The sequence below is a fragment of the Egretta garzetta genome, unplaced genomic scaffold (genome assembly GCF_000687185.1).
Source record: "Egretta garzetta isolate BGI_Z169 unplaced genomic scaffold, ASM68718v1 scaffold108, whole genome shotgun sequence".
Taxonomy (NCBI): domain Eukaryota; kingdom Metazoa; phylum Chordata; class Aves; order Pelecaniformes; family Ardeidae; genus Egretta; species Egretta garzetta.
Window position 1 is genome coordinate 1575470 of NW_009260614.1, and position 19327 is coordinate 1594796.

At 49.8% G+C, this 19327-nt stretch overlaps 1 protein-coding gene across 1 annotated transcript in view; it reads right to left on the minus strand.

Moving 5' to 3' along the window:
* Positions 1 to 698: 698 nt before the first annotated feature.
* The window catches only part of MTMR4 (myotubularin related protein 4), a 29415-nt gene continuing 10786 nt past the window's right edge, over positions 699 to 19327 (minus strand). The window contains 13 exon segments of the mRNA XM_035900609.1: positions 699 to 2944; positions 3355 to 3443; positions 3723 to 3833; positions 4197 to 4270; positions 4273 to 5438; positions 5796 to 5950; positions 6073 to 6243; positions 6981 to 7166; positions 7665 to 7860; positions 8291 to 8402; positions 8712 to 8840; positions 9093 to 9289; positions 15347 to 15460. Of these exon segments, the coding sequence (XP_035756502.1) occupies positions 2767 to 2944; positions 3355 to 3443; positions 3723 to 3833; positions 4197 to 4270; positions 4273 to 5438; positions 5796 to 5950; positions 6073 to 6243; positions 6981 to 7166; positions 7665 to 7860; positions 8291 to 8402; positions 8712 to 8840; positions 9093 to 9289; positions 15347 to 15460 (2878 nt within the window). The 3' untranslated portion in view covers positions 699 to 2766.

Consider the following 19327-nt stretch of genomic DNA (forward strand, 5'->3'; position numbering starts at 1 on the left):
CACTGCCCCCAAAGGTGGCCTCCTCTTCTTGTGACTGTTCCAGAAGCAATGCTGAATTTGTAAATGTGACAAGCTTGCTCCTAATGTTTTGAATGCAACAAAGCGCTTAGATACTACCCATCTGGGGTGAATGCTGACTTGAACTATGGGAGTAGTTTACCAGGGATCTGCTCAATTTTAAGATCCCCGGATACTTTAAATCAAGGACAGGCTTTCTGAAAGATTCCCTCCAGCTCCACCACAAACCATCACTTCCCTGCATCACCCTTGGCACATGGGGCTGACTGAGCACAACAGTCCCCATCCGTCATCCTGCACAGAGGAACACATCCATAGAGCCTGCCAGGCAACACGTGATACAAACACGGTGAAGAGCTGGCGAATCCTGCCCCACAGCTCTTCCCCAGGAAAGAAAAATCCCTCCCTGAGTCACTCCAGGAGAGGCTGGAAGGGGCTGGTATCCCGGGCAGCTGTGGGTTTGTTTGGAAGAGATCAGATGGCCTCTGAGTAGAAGACCACAGCATAGGGCGCTGTGTGTCCTATCCTTGAGGGATGTTAAATTCCTAATGTACATTAAACCAAGGGAAAAGGTAGCAATTAACAGCAGCCTGGGAAACCCTGTACAAGAAGAATTCACCACAAACTAAAGAATGGGTCCAAACACAGCAGCACTAATATAGAGATTTTATTTCGACTGTATTGAGTTGTACAGCACATTTTGTTTGTCACAATGCTATCAAACTGATTTTAGAGTTTTTGGCCAGTGCATTGTGACGCTGAAACTCACGAGAGCTAAAAGCAGTTTGGACTAAAAGCCTGAACGGAAGGGCCAGGAGTACCTAGTTTCTGGCTTCCTTATTGCTTGCAGTCATTCCAACATGTGCAAAACGGGAGCACATCCAGTTTCTTCTGCCAGCCCAATGGTCACTCTTCCATGTCTGGCAATGACTGCAAGGTACAAGGCAAGGGAGAATCCGAAGCAAGGTGCCTTCTCTTCCCAAAGCCATGTTGGTTGTTCCCAGTATGGAAAAGAAGCAGAGTCCAAGTAAGTACAGGGTCTTCAGATGATGCTAGCTTTGCTTGCGCTACTGGGATTTACAAAACCAGAGGCTGACATATCAAAGTGCAGGAAAAGGTCATTATTCCATTCCCTCTGACGGAGATGACAAACCGTTAGCAAAAAATTTGGGAGATCACAACAGCGTAAAGTACTTTGCCTTGTTAGCAGACCAAACGTCCTCGCAGGTCCTCCCCCATGATGTGAAGTCTCAGCTCATGAGGTGCAGAATATCTCAGACATTTTCATTTAGCTGGAAAGAAACCCTGCATTTCTGTAAAGAAACACTCCGCTTTCAAACTCCTCTTCCTCATTAACACCTGCAGGTTTCTTAGACAGGAGGCAGGATGGATACTCCCCGAGGGATCGAGGGATTGAAAGCCCACCACCTGAAGCCCACCATTCTAAACCTTTCTTCCTTTCCAAACCCAGCTCCTTGTCCTCAGAATGAGTTGGGATTCCTGCTCTCTTGTTTAAAGAAGAAGCAGAGAGGCAATTACAACTTGGCAACTCTGAACTTTGACCGCTGTACAGGAGACAGAAAAAGAAGTCAAATTCAAGAGGCATTTTAGGTAGCGCTGGGGCAAGTCAGAGAGATTGTTCCCACCACTGAACAGACGCCACACGTCACGTTTATCGCTGCAGCTTGGCTGTACATCCTAAAGTGAAAACCACAGACCGTAGTGTCTCTGTCAGCCAGTGTCCTTCCCCACCCCCATTTTGGTATCGATGCTTCATTCTCCCTTCTTCGGGTTACATTAAGTGCACAGAAATATATAGCAGCATTTGGACTGAAACCCTCACATACACCAGACAGCACATTCCAGGAGGTAAAACAACACATTATGGCCTATACCCTCAAGGTATCAAGTTTTCAGGATAAAGAGCAGTAGGAAGTGGAGAGCTGAGGGCAGAAAAGGGGAGGAGGAGCAACACAGGAACACGAGTTCTGTTTCCATGCCAGGAGAGGATCAGGGTGCCATTCCTGTGTTAGCACCAGGCTGTGACACGACCGCAGACAAAGCAGACGGGCAGAGCAGAAGTGAAAAAGCCAATCTCCCATCTCCCCGTGGTGTTGGGGGGCAGGGACAAAGTCAGGTGCCTTCACCAATCCTAGCAGAGTGCGAAAACCGGCAAAATCTGCTCAGCCTGTTTTCAGCCAGAATGAATTTCTCTTCAATGCCCAAGAGAAGATCCATTAGCAATGGCTAGTGAGTCTTGTTCACCGAGCTGATCGCAAATCACACTCATGTAAAGAGAATCGACAGACCTGCTCCAGGCTGAGGCCCTTCCAAAGCACACAGTACCACCTGGAGCCTGCCCTCTTCCTTCTCATATGGCGCCCTGCCATTGTAGGGGGGGTTGGTTCTAAACATGCCTTTCTATTGCTTTAGGGGTACTTTGCACAGGCAATATCTGTGAAAACATTGCTTTCCAGCCCACAAAAGAAAGAGGTTGCAATCCCCTCTTTAGCCCTCGGTCATCAGACTACAACGTACGGGCCCACCGGTACCAGAGCGGGGACACACACCATGCTCTCTAATCTGAGCTCCTCTGCTCCAGACCGGTGGTAAGATGCTGAAGACAGTGCATTCAAACTTGGTGTTCAAGTGTTGCACCAACAGCCTTCACAATTACAGTGGAGGCAGAGTCACCCTTCAAACCCATGAGAGAAAAGGCTGGGCTTAGACAGGTCCCTTGTCTGGAATTCAGCTGGAAGCTGTGGCGATGGGTTTCTTCAGGTGTTGGCTCATGAGCTCCCTGGCACGAGACACTTGGATGTGGTCATAACAGGAGTTACAAACGAGGACAGGGTCGTACAACTGCTGATCAGGGATAGGCAACTTCAGATGGCAGCAACCAGCACAAAACACGTTCCCACAGTTCCTGTCGAGGAGCAAGAAAACCAGTGAAGGGAGAGCTGAGACCACCACAGCAAAACTTCAGCAAGCGCAAAGGATCCAGGTCAGGGATGAAGTGCCAGCCTTACTCACGACTTGTTGGCGTGTTTCTTAAAGCATATACACTGTGCTCCCCAGGGCAAGCTAACTGGCTAGCACTAAACTGGGACTAATAGGCATTACTACCCAGGAGAAGGATCATGGGCCTTGGAAAAATAGAAACAAGAAAAACGTAGACTGGAAATCTGCAGGGAATTTGTGAGGCCTGGCAAATAAAGGAAAGACCTAAAACCTTCTCCCAGGAGCCGGAGGGAACGAACGCTGCAGACAAGTGTTTTGTGAGGTTCACAAGAAACAGCCTGAGAAGAGCGGAACTACAGCGATCGCAGTGTTTACCTGCAGTGATGCCTCCGCTTGGCCAGCCAGAATTCACAATCACAGTTAAAACAATGCGAGGCCATGTGGTCTGGAACCCACCGCGTGACCTAGGGCAAACACCATCCTCATCAGCTTCCAGTTTATAACACCACACAGAGTGGGTCTCTGGACTGCAGGCGCAGGCTTTGGGCCACAACGGGCTAGCCCAGAGTGAGCCCGTCACCCAGGTCCCCTTCCATCAGACACTGCCGCAGCAGAGGATGTGTTAAAGGACAAGGGTGGCTGCTCTCCACCTTGCTTCCAGCCCACTCTCTGCTGCTGTAACCACCAAAAGTTACCTGCCAGGAGAGAAACATCCTCTCCTGCTGCTGTAACAGGACACATACCTCAGTCTCCTTCTTATCAACAGGCTCCCAGCTTGCTTCTGACAAACAGTCTTCACTATGATCAGAACAGAAATCCTCAGTGTCGCTGCCATCCGATTCCTTCAGACATGTCTACAAAAAGAGTCACAAATCCCCTCAGCTGCCTCAGCCACAGAGTCAAGGGCATTCCCTGCTCCAGCCACACTCAGCATTTGCAGGGGCACGTGGGTGGCCCCACAGCTCCCCATATAAGGAAGTAAACCATTTGTGACCATGAAGAAGCCATTGCTTGGCCCCTCAAGAAGCAGAGATACCTCTGGGTGGCATGAGGATGGGAGGGGAACAGGGCTGAGGAAACACATGAACAATCTTAATCATCTGCTCCAAAAGCAAGAGAGATGGGTTGGAGCAAGATCCATGGGTTGGAGGGGCAGTGTGATGGGGGTGCAGGGACTGCTGCGGGCCGATGGTGGGGTGTTAGAGGCAGCTACTTACAAAGTCATCCTCGTAGTCCATGGGAGGCTCGGCCGGAGGGGCACAGAAGTGGCGGATGTCCAGGCGCAGCTGCATCGGACCTGCCTGCGCAGCTGCTCCACCTCCTGCTTGTAGCTGGCCTCAATCTGCCGCAGCCTGTGCTGAATCACATCCGTGGGGAAGGGGAGCCCGTCATCGTCCAGGTAGAGAGGAGGCACAGGAGAAGGACATTTTGGTGGCACGTGCTTGGGACCGGATGCTTGTTTCAGGTGGCAGGGTAGCCATGAACGGCTGGGCTTCCCTGTGGGGCCTGCGAAATGCATGCCGACGTGGCCGGGGCAGACCGAGGATTTCGCACCTTCTCTGACAGACCACTGGCCACTGAGGCACAGGCCTGGTGCCCTCAGGGGTTTGCTGCTCAGCCTCTTGCTACAGCAGCCATAGGAGAGGAGGTGTCTGGGTGCAGGCTCCCCATTGGGGACCGATGTCACCATTCCTTGAAAACTGTCCCAGTTGGACCCCAGGAAGGAGAACTCACTGCTTTGGCTCTGGGAAATGGGCTTGCGCCACTGCTCTAGCGGGACTCTCCCCAGCCGGCCAGGCTCCTCGCAGGGCACACTCCTTCCAGCATCGCCTTTGCTGTTGTCTTCATCTGGGCAGGGGACACGTGGGGCAGGGCCTGGGATGCCCTGACAAGGGGCGCTTGGTGCCAGGGACTCCTGGCTGGGAATGTCTGGGCAGGTGGTGTTTCTCTTGGGGCAATCTCCTCTGTTGGACACCATGCCACTAGCCTGCAAAGGTTCCTGGGGACCGGTTTCTAACTGCTTTTGGGAACTGGTGGAAACCTTGTCAACATTTTCCTGTCCAGAAGGATTTGGAGCTGGACACGTGCCATCCAGCTCCTCCGTGTATGTTCCGTTTCCCATTTCTGTCTCCAGAGAGACACCGCTTGCCAGCACAGAAGCACAGCTGCTCAGTTGCTTGCTATGCCCTTCATGGTCAGCGCGGCTGCTACAAGCGTTGTTGACTTGCAGGGGAGCGTTTTCCTCTTGCTCCTCTACCTGCCGTGCCTCTCCTGCAGCCACTGCGTTGCCTTCGCCCAGGGGCAGCTCAGCCCCCTCAGCGATGGTGTGCCGGGCTTCCAGGCCCACCCGGACTTCCTGGCAGTGGTTATTCAGGTTTGGATCACTAGACGTGCGGGTCAGTGGGCTGCTGGAGTCGCAGGCTGAGAGCAGGTCATCCATAGATCTTGTCTTTGGTAATCTAGAACCCAAAAGCAAAGCAAATCTCACAACAAAACTCCTGAAACTTCCCTCATTTCAGTCAAAACTAAGATGAGCGAAGGGAAATGTTCCTAATTACAGATCTTGGGGTGGGTGGGGAGGAGCAGGTCAGTAGTATGAGCTGAAATGCACAACGGTACATCAGGGCCTCCGCAGTCTGCCCTTTTAGGTGCAGTGGAGCTGTACACATTCTTCTCCAAGTGGCTGGGACAATGCTATGGAGCTCTTGCTCCCCACAGGAAAGATGAGAACAAGAGGTAAAACAGAGGAACTACAACGAGGGAAAGAAGGCCTGTGGGTAGGAGGCAACCTGGGACCGGAGATCTGAGGCTCCTACCTGTCCAAGCATCTGCCACTGAACTCCTGGCTCTGTGATCCAGGGGGCAGGTAAATGTCCATATCATCCTGTCCCAGAGGATGTGGTGAGGAAGCTGGGAGATACACTGCTGTCCAGACGTGCAGCGCTCGCACATGGCACACTGGGTGCAGCACCTGCAACAACCACTTAGGATCAAAGAAGAAGGCAAAAGGAAACCCCTCCAGTCTCTCCCCAGGCAGTCCCTGGTGCCTGGCAGGTGGGGAGCCTGGAAAGCTGGGCCAGGAGCCCTACTGACCTGCTCTGACCCTGGCATGTAGAGAAGATTGTGGAAGTTCTTATTGCCAGCCCGCAGGAGGGACCACACGGAGCAGGTACGCTTGTAGATGTTGTGCATCTCTCGCTCGCAGGGGCTGTTCCCAAGGAAGGTCCCATAGAGGCAGGAATACGTGTGCTGCACCAGCTTCACCTGCAGCATCACCAGGGGAACAACTGTCAGGACCACCGGGAAACAGCATCTCCCGTCTACAGGGGAAAACCCCTTCCACTCCTCTGGGCTGGCACATCCACTTCCCAGCCAGCCGGTGACCCTGCTGCTGTCCTCTGCCACACAGGGCAGGACAGGGAATAGCAACAGCAATCGCTTAGATTAACATGAGAGCAGCAGTCACCCAATACCACACCCATCCCTCTAACCCTAACCTGTATTATTTGATAAGACAGAGATTAATAGCTATCGCCTCCCTAATTTATTTTTTAAAAACGGTTCAGACTCCTGTTGCTCCAAGATACGCAAATTGGGCTTTTAATCGAAACAGGGCTGCAAGATAGTATCTGAATTCACTGGGCTAGAAAGGGACCTGGAGAAGCAGCGATTCAAAGAAACCAGAGAATATAAACCCTTCACCGCTGTGCAATCTGCTAGGTGCTCCAAGCCTGCAGTACCCACTGGGAGGAGGAGGAGGAGGAAATTGCAAGCACTAAACAGAGGCCGGCAGAAGCACCACATGTACAGAACTAGGTCAAGATACCACAAGGAAGGGCAGGGCTGGACCCACACAGCAAGGATACGAAGACACTCTCCCGTTTTTAAAGAATTCAATTTTGGTTTTGTTTCAACTACACCACTGTAAAATATCACAGCCTTTCCTCTGCCTCTGCTCACATCTGGCAAGGGATAGAGATGTTTGCATACGTATTTCTTACCAAAAAAGCTTCGTTAAATTCAAAGAGGCAAGGAAATTGCTTCAGAAGCTGATGAACAGCATCCAGCCACTGGAGAAAAACTGGGCACTGCTCATTCTGATCTTCCACCTTCTCCTGATGACCACAGCGATCACCAAACTTGTGGCCAAAATCCAGCCAATCTGATTCAACAAGCACCTGGAAGCCCTGTGAACAGAGGAAAAACAAAACCCCTCCTAACTACAGACACCTTGCTGTAGGCATGTGGCAGGACAAGGCAAGCCCCATCCGCCAGCAGTGCCAGGCAAACTCAGGACTTGGGAAGGCTGGAAAGGAGGCTGCACCGACACTTGGTTGGGAGCAGAGCCACCTGAATGTCAGAGGTTTCCAAAGACAAACCTACAGCTGCAATTCCTATACAATAACCAGCTCAGAGAATATGCACCGTTAAGAGTAGGGAAGCAGCTGTACCTCGCACATGAGAGGGTGTTTACCACAGTACCTCACCAAGCTGGGCGGAAGAGTGAGGTACAGTCCACTGAAAACAGGCAGGAAGAGGACACAGAAAAACCCAACACCCACAACAGTAGCTCTGAAATGCCACTGAGCTTATTGCCAAATGCAATCCTGCCCCTTTCTCTGGAGACTCCAAGACAAAAGCTGTGTTTTAACAGACATGAAATAGCAGCGTAGCACAATTGGTACCTCCATGGTCCTGTAGTAAGGGTCCAGAAGAATCTTTGCCAATGCTACAATCTGCGGAGTCCTGTCCCAGCCATCCGAGCAATGAACCAGCACTGGACGCCCTTCTCTGTCAACCGCACTGGAGACCAGCACTGCTGCCTTCAGCATGACAGAAAGGTGCTGCAGCCACTTGGTACTCTCTAGGGCTGAAAGCCAGCTGGAAGGTGTGCAAAAAGCAAGAAATTGGTTGCTTAGCTCTCCAGTGAAGAAAAAAAAAGAGATCTATTTTAAGCCAAGTCTTTTTGGAGTCCTCAGTGAAAATCAGTCTTTTCTAAACCATGTTCAAGAGGAGTTAGACAGGCTGGGAATTCAGCAAAGAATTCAACCCCTAACTTCAATTTTTCCATGATACAGCTACATTTTAGAAACCCTCAGAGGACACACAGCCAAGTGACACTGAGGCGGCGCTGCAATCCCTTCTGGATTAACAGGGATCAAAATAAGCAGCATTCAAGCACTGTGAGCACTTTTCTATCCCTCCATTTTCTGAGGTAGAAACCTGCGATAAGAAAAAGGAAGAGGGGGGGAAAACCCCCCAGGACCTTGACAGATATGGCATCAAAGTCAGCTGGAGATCAGTCACTTACTTGCTTGGGTCTGGCACCTGGCTGCAGACAGCACGCAGATACTGGAAACTGTTCCGAATGGAGTGGATGTTGGCCATGCCCATGAACACGACTTCACAGTTTGGGTAATACTCTGAACAGAACAGAGACAGGAACATTCAGAGCAAGCCACTGCTGCTGCAGCCACTGCCTCCAGACGCTTAGTTTAGCTGTGCCCTCACAGCACCAGTTCTGGTCTCCAGGCAGGCTGGTTTTCTACAAAAGCCTTGCAGGCCAGCAGTGATGTACCTGAAATAACGCACTTTGCACCAGCGAGAGGGAGAACCTGCTTCCAGAGACCGAGTACCAAAACGCTGGCCCAACCGCCAGCTGCGCTCTAGGCCCCACTCAATAACGCAAGCCCCAGAGGAAGATGTTCCGGGATGTGCTTAGGGCCCCGTACCTTCACACTCGCAGCCGCCTCCCTTCGCTCTGTTGGCCACAGCTGCAGTGTAGGACCTGGCATCAAGAATCAGCAGCTTCTGAGGAGTTCCTGCATTCTCCACACCTGAACAGGCGGTCAGGGACGAGTCTGCAGAGACAGCAGGGGATGAGTTCCTGGCACCTCCCTCCGGTGCCACCCCACATGGGCCGTGAACGAGCCCATCACCCTGTCCCCCACACCACAGTCAAGGTGCAACAGGGCCCAGAGGATCCCTCTGGGTATCGGGCTTGAGCCTTGCATCGTAACACCCCTGTTAGCAGCAACAGCAATGTTTAGGTGTAGGACGCGCTGGATAATTCACACATTTAGGAGAGAGTGGAAGGGAGTAAGCTGTCTCACCAAAGTCGGCATCGCAGGCCTCGCTGCCATCGCTGCTCCCGTTGTGCTGCATGCCACCGGGTACCTTTACTCCAGGGTTCAAGGCACAGGCTTTGGCAATAGATGTCACAAGATACTCGTCGTCAGCATTTCGCCAGCCCCACCAGCTGATTTCAGGCTGGCTGCAGCGTGCGATCACTGCCCCGTTGCGCACGTGCCTGCAAGGGAAGCGAGAGCCTAATGAAGCCCCCTGGAGAGGTGAAGAACAACCCCTGCGAACTTCACCTACGCACAGCCAGCACCTGCACAGCCCTCCTCCCTGCTTCATCCAATGCATTTACTCTTGCATTCAAGCAGTGAAACACGGCAGGGCATTTCAAATAACCATTATTCGTAACAAAAGCAGTGACACGGAGGCTGTCACTTGCATGAGAACGGTGAGGAACAGGAGATGGCTGCCAGTAGCGCAGGAGCGGCTGGAACGGCTAGTGAGGTTGCAGAGGAGCAGGTCACCACAATGCTTGCAGGAGTGGCTGTGGGGAACAGCCAGTGCCTGTGGATGGTGGAAGCTCTGGGGGCAGCTGCTGCTCACGGGGCCTCACCTCAAGGATCGATGGCTGTGCCCTGGGACACGACTATCACTGGCACAAACAGGGAGTTTCTGCAGCACGGGGGAAGCTGCCAGTTGTTCTAGCCATTGCTCTACTAAGCTGGTTTTATATTTGTATTTACAATAATATATTTATATGTATTACCTATGACCATAATATACAAAAAATACGTATTGTTTATAGATATGTAAATATTTATATATTAAACCAGAGAGGAGGACTTTAAATAATTCTGATTGTACTTTGGGACAGTAATAGTTATTTAATACTGTTCTGTTCTCCCATTATCTTTCTTTTTTTTTTTTTTCCCCTCCCTTAAAGTATGTAGTGGCTGTTAAACCATTCCACGTATCACTTTTAAGTTAGAAAGATTAGCTCACTCAGCATCAGACTGGTTAGTTTCTGGGTGGAGGCCCAAGCTGGTGTTTATTAACAACCCCTAAAACGTGAACCCTACCCTGGCTGTTGCTTACTGACGCCTGGCAGAAGGCCTGAAGTAGGAAGAAGCGCTCATTTTTCAGATGAACACACTAGTCAAGTCATTCACAAATGGCCTGGAAAGGGAACGGGTGATCAAGTGACAAAACTGCTGGTGATACAGAATTATCCGGGAGAGCCTGTGGCTGCCTGGAAAAAGTTGCAAAGGCTCTCATGATACCGGGTGATAGAAATAGAGCATGGAATTTAGTATTAATAAGTGAAAATTATTTACAGATATTTGAAACATGACCCCAGCTATGACACGGAGCAGTTTGGTACAAAGCAGTGGCCAAATCTCACAGAATGGCAAGGGTTGGAATGGACCTCGGGAGATCACCCAGTCCAACACTCCTGCTAAAGCAGATTCTCCTAGAGCATGTTACTCAGGACGTCATCCAGGCGGGCTTTGAATATCTCCAGAGAAGGAGACTCCAAAACCCCCCTGGGCAGCCTGTGCCAGTGTTCCGTCACCCTCAGAGTAAAGAAATTTTTCCGCATATTCAACTGACAACTCTTACGTTTCAGTTTGTACCCATTGCCCCTTTTCCTGTCACTGGGCACCACTGGGAAGAGTCTGGCTCTGTCCTTGTGACACCCACCCTTAAGATATTTGTATGTGTTGATGAGATCCCCTCTCAGTCTTCTGTTCTTCAGGCTCAACAAGCCCAACTCTCTCAGCCTCTCCTCAAAGGGGAGATGCTCCAGTCCCCTTGTCGTCCTTGTTGCTCTCCTCTGAACTCTCTCTAGGAGTTCCTCATCTTTCTTGAACTGGGGAGCCCAGAACTGGACACAGTACTCCAGGTGGGGTCTCACCAGGGCAGAGTAGAGGGGGAGGAGAACCTCCCTCGACCTGCTGGCCACACTCTTCTTAATGCACCCCAGAGTACCATTGGCCTTCCGGCAACAAAGACTTTGAAGCCACTGTGGAGCTCTCGAAGCCTCAGCTCAATGCTCAAGAGAAGTAAAATGTTAAGAATGTGACAGCAGTTCTTTGGAAACAGTTAAGACAGAAAATATTACAGCACCATACCTTACGAGTCTTAAAATTACACAAATTTCTCACTAATCCATCTCAAAAAGGATAATGTAGGACTCAGACCTCCAGAGAAGGGTGGCAAGGACAACCAGAGGTATAGGAGAGCTTTGCTATAGAGACAACCTAAGCAGGGAACCGGCTGCTCCAAAGACGCACCAGGGACGAAGACCTGCGTACCTGTCCCGTTCGTTACACTTCCCCAAGACGCTGCTCTGGGTGCCTGGCCCTTCCTGGAGGCAGGAGAACAGACTCGACAGCCCCGCACCTCCGTTCTCCACAACAGTGCTCGCCCCTCCCTCTCCCACCACCCTTCTGCGGATGAGCTGGAGTAAGAAAAAAGATGCAGATAAAGCGCCTGACAAGCCACAGCCCAGTGTTATTTTTTTTGTCAACACCTCTGAAAAAGTCACACTGGTGGCAAAGCAGGGGATGTAACACTCCAGATCCTAAAGCGCAGTAGCGCAAGCCTCAGCCCGTCACCCACAGCTGCTCAGCTGCCAGCAAGGGCTACCAGTGGCACCTCTGAAGGCTTCTCTCTTTCTCCTGCCCCCCTATGAGGGGCTCCGCTGTTCCACAGAGGATGACAGCGCCTGTTCGCGTCATTTGCTGCAAGGCAGCACCCCAAGAAAATGCAGCAAGGCTTTGAACGCCTCCGAACAGTGGGGCACAGCATCTCACCAGCAGCTACTGCAGTTTGCAGGAATGATTTTGCTTCTCAAAGACAAGGCCCCCCTTATTCTCCTGAGGCAACTTATCAATAAACGTAGCAAATGTATTACCATTAATGACATCGCATAGATAATACTGATGAAGACTTCCACATGCTCAGCTAAGTCAAAATACTGCGAGGTCCTTTTTCCTTCAGTGCCCTCCCCTGCTGCTGTTTTGTTTTGCAAGGTGACTTGCAGAGCAGTCACTCCCAGGAGATCTATTCCCGTCTTCAGGATCACTCAGGGATGGTTAATGCAGACAGCAGCAGAGGCTTTGTTTATATTAGTAAATGAAACAGAGCCAAGGTGTGGACTTAAGCACCAGCCTGTGATCATCCAAGCTTGTTTGTGGCACACCCACAGCTTTTGGCCTGTGCCAATCAGCACTTTCCCACACAGCACCTGAGCATGCTTTTGGGAAATGCAGGTGCTGTGCCAGGGACTGCTCCCAGCAGGCTGTTTGGAGGCAACGGCACCGCTTCGGGGCACAGAGGGTAGAAGAGCATGGCTGTGTAGGCCACTTGAAGTCAGTGGTGGCCTGCTTAATGCAACACTAAAAACATTGCCCAAGAGTCTGATTAAATTCAGTGAACTTCTTGGTAGCACAACCTTTTCAGCACTGCTGTAAACGCCGGGCAGGGAATGGCCTTGAGGTAGCCAGTTTCAAGAGACATAATGACATGCCCCTAAACACAAGGAAATGTGGCCAGCATGGATGAGCACAAACTCATCAGCCAGCAGAAAGTGCAGCAGGTGCCAGCAGACGAACCAAAACCACAACAAGCTTGCAATGAGCTTCCCAGGTCAGGGGAATGACCACACGTCCCCAGCATGAGCATTCGCAGCATTCCAGGTCTCCTCTTACTGAGGATTTTTGTGGAGGTTATCCTCTGTGTAAAAAGCTCCCTTCTTGAAACTAGGATGGCAGGAGGTGCCACAGTATTTTAATTTACGTGGACAAAATTATTTCTTAGGGATCCTCAGTTTCATCTTAATGACTTGAGACCCTTTCAGAATCCAAAGCTGGAGTATGAGGTGCCTTTGTAGTTGATCAGTTGAGCTTTTACTCCCAGATCCATTCAGAGCCCAAGGCCAGAGCACATCTGATGCTGTCAGTACACACCATTTCAGCCTGTAGCAATCATCCAGAAAGCATTAACTAATCGAGTCCCCTCTCTTATTTTCTGGCCATAAGAGTGCTCATTCCCAATGCTCAACTTAACACATAAGAAAGAGCAGAGAGAGGGTTTACAAAGCTGTCACCTAAAGGTTCCCAACTGAGACGCATGCCTGCAAGTGCTTTCATCTCCTGAGTCTCTGGGTTAAACCCTTGGCTCACTCTGGCACCATCTGAAAGCCTGAGACCATGAGGCTGGACCAACGTCTGCTGTTTGCCTGCTGCTTCCCTGACAGCCACCGCAGCACGAACAGGGGCAAAGGCGATGCGGAGCATCTGCAAGGAGCTCTCTCACTAATGCAGTCCCAAGGTCTTCTGAAGGAGGCTGCGTAGACAGAGCGTAACAAGGAGGAGCAGCTGGCACACAGGGCCTGCCTGCCTCTGTAGTCAGCTAAATAATTAATTGCATCCTTCGTGTTGTTTTAAAAGTGAATTGTGCCTGGAGGCTCCTGCATCTCTACTGTGCATCTCCACTGAGGACTCTGAGATGGAGACCTGAAGTTCTGCTTTGCTTAACAGCTAAATTAGACTTTTTGTAAGAAAACTGATAACGTGGTACCTTTGGCGTCACATTTTACAGATCTGACTGTGACCTAATGAATTCAGCCTTGTTCTCCAAAAGCTCCGAAGCCTACCAAACAGTCCTGTGGCTCCCACATCCCTGGATGCACACACCTGAGCCCACTTGTCCACTCTCAACTGAACTACCATCGATGAGGAAGAGCCAAGTGTGAGGCTTTTCCTTTCTTCCCTTGCCCTCCCAAGGCACCCCAGAAACAGCCATGGCCCTCGCGGACCCTCCTGGCCAAGAGACTTCAATCCTGAGAGCAAAGGCTAAAAAGTGCATGAAAATGAGATACACAGATGGGCAAGCACTTGTCCAATCTTGTAACATCGCTTGTTGGCATCTTCTAATCTGATCCAGGCTGCAAAGGGTTGCAGCTCAGCTTGTAAATTACTGGGTACCATTACAGTAAAGCGAGGAACAAAATAATTGTTAGAGTAGCAAAAAGACACAGCTTTGCCCTTGGGTGGGGAGGCACACTGGGACAGTCTCCAGTGCTGGGCCATTTTTAGCAAAAGTAATCACAAATACAATTAACTTCTTAGCTGACTTGGCTACAAAGAGAGAAAGGCTCCATACGATAAGCAGAGCTCATTATTACTCTGCTGCAGAATTTAGTTCTTGCAAAAGAAGTAATACACTGTGGTTTGCCACCATCTAACAGCAAACCACACAGCATGAAGATGCGGAATTAAGAGGCGTGTAAATTCATGGGGCTTGTTTCCTGGCTTTTGTATCTCCCAGGGCTGTCCTCTGCTGTGCCGCTCTGATGTTTTCAAAGCTTTTTATATTTGGATTTAGCAATGGCTAACACAGAGTCTCAGGCTAGAAACCATCACGTACCTTAAAGCACACATGCTGACTGGGTGCACCTAATCAACCAGTCTCCTGTTAGTTTCAAACGTGTTGGTCTCCTAGCAGGTATTTTTGATGAGAAACCAATCCCCTCCGCTGAAAAGCCCTGCTTTATTTGCTGCCTAGCCTCCTGCATCCCCCCATATTGAGTATTTTTGGGAGGCTGACCAGGGAATAGGTACTCTGTATATTTACCAGCTATTGAATCAAAAAAGTTCAGCCACAAACAAACATTTCCTTCTGTTACCTAAATGTTGTCAAAGTCTCAGAAGTCAGTTGAAACAGAAGTGATTTGCACCTGGGCAGTAAAGGGTACACCCAGGCCTGAACACCTAGTTGAGAGTGGGACCATACAGTGGCTTATTTTGGCCCAGACTTCTTTTCAAAGTGGCAGCTAGGCAAGGACCAATCTGTGAAAAAGTTTGGAAACTCAAACAAAGAGAACCTTAACTAGACACAGTGCTCTTGCCATGTCTCCCATAGGAGGAAAGTCACCCACATCCTCAGATCTAACCCAAAGCAGGGAGGAAGCAACAGTCACTGGAATGTTGTTTCTCCCACCTAGAGAACACCCTGCGCTACCATCGCAGACTGAGTGCACAGAGAGGCTGATGCGGGTGCTGGGAGGAGGAGGAGGCCTGAGTGCGGCATGTTTTCAGGAGGGAGGCAAAAGGAATGTGCAGTGCGAGGACCAGGGTGCGGCTATCGCTGTCACGCCTCACTCTGCAGCACCGTACACACGCTCTGCTAACCTGGCGTTGCAGCGCCCCGCAAGAGGCTACAAGGAAAAGGGCAGCTGTTGTTGGTCAGGGGGAGAGTGCTGCTTCGGCTTTATGTTTACCTGTACACCACCACAGGGATCCTCTTCCATGACCTAAACGAAGCCACATTCTCTAGCTCCTTATCGGTGATCCAGACGGGGACCAGCAGCTTCTGGGGATAACTGGAACAAAGCCTGGAAAAAAGAAAGCACAAACGCAAGGTGAGGACTTGGCAATCAAAAATCTGCACTGGAGAAGCTGTGCAGAGAGAGGGCAGGAGCTGCTCGCATTTCCCCGAACTCATCATACAGGACTTTGGCTCTTCCTCTTCATATCTGTCTCGGTAGAGTCTCAACATGGGAAAAGTGACCCGAAAAAAAGCTGTCAGGAATGAGCTGAGAGAAGACAACCTCCTTTCACCTCAGGCCTCACCTCTGGGCACATAGCAAGTACTCCAGTAGTTCCCAAGGATGCCTTTGGAACATCCTCTGGATTTAAGAATTCATGAGGGTTTAGGGGAACAGTCATTAATTCATGTGGGGTTTTGGTTTTCTTGCAGCACTTGCAAACCCAGAAACACACACAGCTTCTGGTAAATGGCTATCTGACGCTTTCTGCCTTGCAGAAAACCAGTTGCCACTGATAAGCTTTGCACCTTTCTCTGTGAGGAAGACATAAGGCTGGACCAGATGATCCTTGAGGTCCCTTCCAACCTAGGATTCCATGATTCTGTGATTCTGTAACTCTACCCAGAAAGATGGCGATGGTGATTTGGTGCATGCTATAATAAAACGACATGAGGGAGATGTAAAAAAGTATCTTGCTTGGTGGAGTGCCAGAAACTGGATTCCTAATACACATCTGAACGCATGCCAGCGGCAGGAGGAATGTGATGGGCAAGTCCCTACCAACCTGGCCCCCTGCGGAAGAAACTCATGGCGTGCACAGCTAATAGCAGGGGACACCCAACACTTCAACAAGCAGAGCTGCGGTACCAGAGCAGCCCTGCATGCGAATGAATCTGAAGGGTAAAGCAGTTCAGCTGAAATGGAAATTTGGTTGGGGAGGGTGGGGGAGATGAGAAGAGGCAACAGCACCGCAAATGCTTAAGTCCCAAGAAAAATGTCAAAAACCCAACTGCAAGTATATTATCAGCGGGGCAAGAAGGGGCAGCCAAAGAGAGTGCTGGGGAGAAGGGGAGAGCACAATACAAGCAGAATCAAGCACGTGTAAGAATCCAGGAGTGCAGGGGCTTCACGGTTCCTGCAGCTGCTATCCTGCCCCTGCCGCTTGCAGCATACGGCTGCATGCAGGGCAGGTCGCAGGCTTCAGAGACAAAGCACTGCCTGGAGGCTGGACCAGCTGAGCTCCAGCAGCCCAGGCAAAGCCGTACATGGCAAGGAATATCAAAGAGCAGCTCTAGCTGCCACAGTAGGGATGCTTCAGGGCAGATGGGAAGCAAAATGAGAGGGGTGAAACTATCCAGGGGCTGAAACTATCCAGTTGGTAAGCTCCAGCTCCAGCCTGGTGTTCCCCTGAGTCCAGGCTATCCCAGCCAATGGGAATAAGCATGATACAGCCCTCAGTACTATTTAGTTTGTGATGCTAGTGAGGAACTGCCTGCCACATTAGAAGATGGCACTTTATACGGTGTCTAGACAGCTTCTCAGAAAGCCCCAGGCAGAAAGCGCGGTTGGTCTATGGGATAGGAACAATAGGGTGAGGAAGAAGAATCCAGGAAGCAAAATTAAAGCTGTCAGATAAGAAGCTGAAGACCAGGATGTCTGTGGTAGGATGTCTGGGCTTGAACATCTCTGAAATGCCTCAGATTCCATGTATAAAGTTGGTCAGGCAATTAGAGAAGCGTTGAAGCGTGACTGAGGATAAAGATACGTGGCAGAGGGTTAGTGCCTATTAGGATCCAGAGGAACTTTTGGAATAGCCAGGTGTATACAGGAACGGGCTTCATCGAAATGAGAACAGAATCAGTGCCCTGGCACTTGAGATAAAACATTACAGGAGATGTCTTAAACTAAAAATTGGGGAGAGGCAATACAGGAGAGGCTGAGGAGCATGTCTTCTAAGAGTTAAGTCACTAAAACTCTGTAGCCTTAGAAAAACAGTAAGACAGAATTCAATAAAATTCAGGTAGGAAACAGGCCAGCCTCATGAAGTTAAGCGAAATTTAGGCAGGGTGCATAAAAACAGGCAATGAGGTCAAGACAAACAGACTTGTGCTTCTAGGCTAGAGTTCCAAAAAATAAAGTAGAGGAACTGAAAAGCCAGGATAAAGGGGTATGTTGGCTTAAGAGCATCTTATGAACTTGATACAAGGAAGATTATTAGTGGTACCCTAAATTTCAGAGTCCAAGCTTTGTAGGAAAACCAGCGCTAGTGAACCAAATGTGGCATGTTCCAGGAAAATGGGAAGGTAGAAGTGTGAGGCTAAGTGTTACCAGCACCGACAAGCAATGTGGAACGTGCACAGATGCAAATCCCAAGCCTGAAGAGAAACAGGATAGCACTGAGGCTACACTACCAACCACTGGAGTGACAGTAACAACATCCACAAGAGGCTGGAAGAGATTCAGAAAGGCTGCGACGGCTGAAATTGCCATGTGTTGCTTCCATATAAAACATCACGATAACCCAGGAGACAAAGGTGACATTTTTAGACACGATCAGCTGCTTCTTGGTGCTATCAGCCAAATAACACAAAGGTTCACAACTGTCCCTTTGGTCCTAAGTGGCTCTACAAAATAGAATAACTGAAAAATCACTTTGTTACAGTACTCAACACGCAGCAGAATTCAACAATATTTTTAGAGGGGACAAGCCTACCTTGATGGTAACAGTTTCGGAAAAGGCGGAGGGGAAGCTTGCAGATGAGATAGTTATTTAAAGATGCTATTCAATGGTATTATAAAATGCACCAAAAAGATCAGAAAGAGCTGGCAGAGTTAAACGGTGAACAAAGGAAGGGTTTTCGAAATAAAAGGACAACCTTCAGAGAGGAGAAACGTTTCCAAAGGCCATGAGAGGAGACAAATGCACACCTGAATTAAAAAACAGTAGAAATGAGACATGTCATGCAGTTTTTGAGCAATGACCTGTTAAGATTAAAAGTCCGAAGACCTTTTTCAAACATCTCAGAGGTATCAGCCCGCTACTGAAGTTTTAGGTCTGACTGATCGGCAAGGCCACAGCAGAGAATCAAAACTATTGGTGTTGGTGCTCAGCAGAAGGGCCCACAGAGAAGTTGCCATACCTAACCCTGTTTCACAACGGCCAAGGCACAAGCAGAAATTAAAGGGGAAACTACTGCAGGGGAATTTTTAGAATAATTTGCTAGGAACGAGGAGTAACTAATCACCAGAACTAGATAATGCTCCACATTTCTAGAGCAAGCCAGATGCGCGCCAGGTGAATCATTAACCAAGATGTGTAAGCTATTGCTTACATTGGCTTGGGTGCCAGAGGAATGAAAGGTGGCAAACATGATATCCATTTTGTAAAAAGGTCTCTGGGGCGAACGTGGGAAACCACTGGAGTGTGACTTCTGTACAAAGCAACCGACTGTCACAGTTGGTGCAAGGGTAAATACAGCGCACTTGGGAAGAGTCAACACGGCTTTTGTGGACGGAGGTCACCCCTCACGTACAGTTTTTGCTGGAAACATCACTGAACAGGCAGATACAGCCCATGTGACTGACCACCATTTGGATTTTCAGACGGGTTTTTTTAGGCTTTGTGTGGGGTTTTTAACACGTGGCTCTCAAAAGATTTGAAAGGAGCTCCTCTAATGAAACAGTAACTCTTGAAAAGATAATAAGTACAGAACTTCAATGGCCATTTTTCACAGCAAAGGGAGTCCAAAAGGGAACCATGCTTGTCCCTGCATTGTGCAACAGGCTCATGTGTCATGCGGAAGAGAGACCAACAGCGAAGCAACGTGGGTCACAGAGGAGTGGCCCGAGACGCCCCCAGCACCACGCTGAGCCAGAAGATGGGATGAGACAGTTTTGAAACTGTGAGGTTTGATCCCATGAATAGGTGGCTGT